At 69.1% G+C, this 2,704-nt stretch overlaps 1 protein-coding gene across 1 annotated transcript; it reads right to left on the reverse strand.

Moving 5' to 3' along the window:
* Positions 1-1,449: 1,449 nt before the first annotated feature.
* AURKAIP1 (aurora kinase A interacting protein 1) lies at positions 1,450-2,692 on the reverse strand. Its single transcript, XM_006772529.2, has 3 exons — positions 2,452-2,692; positions 1,722-2,167; positions 1,450-1,629 (listed from the first exon to the last, which is right to left on the reverse strand). Exons 1-3 carry the CDS (start codon positions 2,501-2,503, stop codon positions 1,528-1,530), a joined length of 600 nt encoding a protein of 199 aa, XP_006772592.1. The 5' UTR covers positions 2,504-2,692; the 3' UTR covers positions 1,450-1,527.
* Positions 2,693-2,704: the final 12 nt, after the last annotated feature.

Consider the following 2,704-nt stretch of genomic DNA (forward strand, 5'->3'; position numbering starts at 1 on the left):
GTCACAACCGAGATGTCCGAGATGAGCCCGGATGCCCTGGAGGCCACAGGCAGCCTGCTCTGCTGGCCCCGCCCAGGATGGAGGAGGCTGGCCCAGTGGCCCTGCGGTGCCCCACCAGCCCCCAGGTTCACAGCTGGCGAGCCGCACCCCCAGCTCCCCGCCCGGCCCAGCTCCAGAGAGAGGCTTTGTCTCCGATGCTATGACCACTGAGCGTGGTCCTCCTCCCGCCGGCCCGGGAGCTGCCATGGCCGAGGCCACAACTGGCACCAGGAAGGCAGGGTCCTTCCTCCCCCCGGCGGCTTCACCACCCCCGCCCTGGCCCAGGGGCCTCACACCACCACCCACCGTGGGGGAAGCCAAGACCCAGAGGATGTGGGTGACCCAGCAGCAGGGTGCTGACTGCTGCCCCCTGGCGGCCACCAGCAGAAGCAGGCCTGTGCACTCCGAGGCCCCAGGTCTCCCCCAGGTCATGGCCACCGCACACTGGTGAGCGCAGGCCCTGAAGGCCCAGGTCCCCTGACGGGTCCGCGGCCAGCAGCCTGCATGCCCGCCCAGCTCACATGGGGCGGGGGCCCGCCCAGCTCCCTGAAGCAACAGGGTTACCGCACAGCCTGGTCTGGTCCGTCCCAGGAGAGCTGCTGGGAAACCGCACTCAAGCCCCCCAAGACCTGCCTCCTCCCAGAAAGCTCAAACCCAGGCCCCGCACACATTTCAGGGGCCAGTGCCTGCCTGGCGGGGGTGGGGCAGCACAGGCAGGCGCTGGTCTCCTCTCCTTGGACTTGGTCCCCCGTCTGAGGGTGGGAACAAGCCTCCCCAAAACAGCCCAGCCCCCAAGCCCATGCAGAAGCCCAGGCCCTCCAGGCCCTGATTTTTAGGGATAACGCACTCTCCTCCCCACCCAGAAGGCACCCAAGTCCCGGGGCCGCTGGCTCACACGAGGGCTTCTCCAGCCCCCCCAGCGACACCTTCCTCACCACCCGCAACCCCGAACCTGCTGGGGCACACCCTCCAGACACCCCACTCAGGCCCAGGAAGTGGCAGAGGCCCCGACCCCAGCTGAGCAGGGTGGCTCAGGGGGCGCCTCGAGACCCAGGTCCCTGGAGCCTGCGGAGCATCGCCCATCCTCCCTGGGGGCACCGGGGCCTCTCCTGACTCCCTCCCCGAGCCCCCCTCTTACACTTCAGCCCGGGCACGTCTGCCACCTGCGTGACCAACGAGAGGCTGCCCGCCCAGGGGGACAAAGTGCCCTGCGGGCAGAGCTGGGCCTCTGGTCACAGCGATTCCCCCGGCATTTGTTCCTAAGCAGCGAGGCTGTCATTCCCACAGGCCTGGCACCAGGACAGGGGCCGGCACCGGGAAGGGGCCACCCATCTGCCCCCAGGGGCCTTGGTGCCTCAGAGCCCTGCACCGGCCTCAACCCCAAGGCAGCTCACACCAGGCAGGAGCGGGTCCAGGCAGCAGGAGCAGCGGAGCTCCTCAACGTTTATTGCAAGAGAATGGCAGCAGCGCCGGGGCAGGGGCACCCGCTCACTTGCCCCTGAGGTAGATCTTGGGGGTCTGCCAGCCGGGAGGGGCTTCCTTCAGGCCCGCCTTCAGCCAGATGCGCTTCAGGTCTTTCTCGAACCTCACCTGCGAGGGCAGAGCGAGGGGACCGCTGGCCGGTGTGTGGCCACGCCCTTGGCCACCCTGCCCCGCTCCAGGCCCCCGGGACCCACACGTACCTGCTTCCGTTTCAGGCGCCCTTCCCGGACCCTCCGCCGCAGAAACCGGGTCCTCTTGACCAGCTTGCGGTACTTGTGATGGTTCATCTTCCGCCGGCGGATCTTCAGCACGTTTTTGCACTGAATCTGGGGTGCATCCTGCACCTCCTCACGCCCCTGCTCAGCTCCTCCCCCCACCTGGCCAGGCGGACACTCGTAGGCCTGGGCCGGAGCCACAGCCCCTGGGACCCCAGCATCCAGTCTGGGCAGGAGGTAGTGGGCGGTCAGCCAGCTCTCCAGGGGACTGATGGACATCTTCCTGGGGACCAGCATCTCCTCGAGCTCCAGCTGGACCCCCTTGCCCGGGAGGATGGCAACCCCACTCGGGCCTGCTGGTTGCGTGCTGTAGCGGGGCCTGCAGGCATGGCTGCCCGGCACCCCTGAGACGCGCCCGGGCCCACGGAGGCCTGCAGGAAACACGACGCCAGTCACCACCCATCGGTCTGCACTAGCCTGCGCTCGGCCGGCGGACCTGCCATGACTTGGGAACAGAAGCGCCATCACAGCCTGGGATGGCCTTAGTCCTGGTCGGAGCCCCTGCTGATGCTCTGGGGGAGAGGCGGACTCCCCCTTTGTGATACTGGGGTGTTTGCAGGGCAGTTGGCGTGACCAGGCCCTGGCCTCCGGATGGTGAGGCACATGCTCCTAACCCGGCTGCGTCCTGCCCGTCTGGCCCCTCGGGAGCGCTTACCTGCCCGGGGCGCGACCCGCAGCAGCTGAGACGTCAGACGCGCCAGGAACATGGTCTGCGGGTGGCGGCCCAGGTGCTCAGCGGAGCTGGAACACAGGTGCGCGCTGAGGTCAAGGGGGCGCCGGCGGCGCGCGAAGCACGGGGATGGCGGGACTGGGGCTGCCGTCCTGCTCGCCCCGGCACCCCGCCACCTCCTCGCCCACAACCCCCGGGAGGACCCCGCTCCCTCCCGCCAGGGACCCGCCTCCCACCA

Source organism: Myotis davidii, unplaced genomic scaffold (assembly GCF_000327345.1).
Source record: "Myotis davidii unplaced genomic scaffold, ASM32734v1 scaffold586, whole genome shotgun sequence".
In the NCBI taxonomy this organism is placed as follows: domain Eukaryota; kingdom Metazoa; phylum Chordata; class Mammalia; order Chiroptera; family Vespertilionidae; genus Myotis; species Myotis davidii.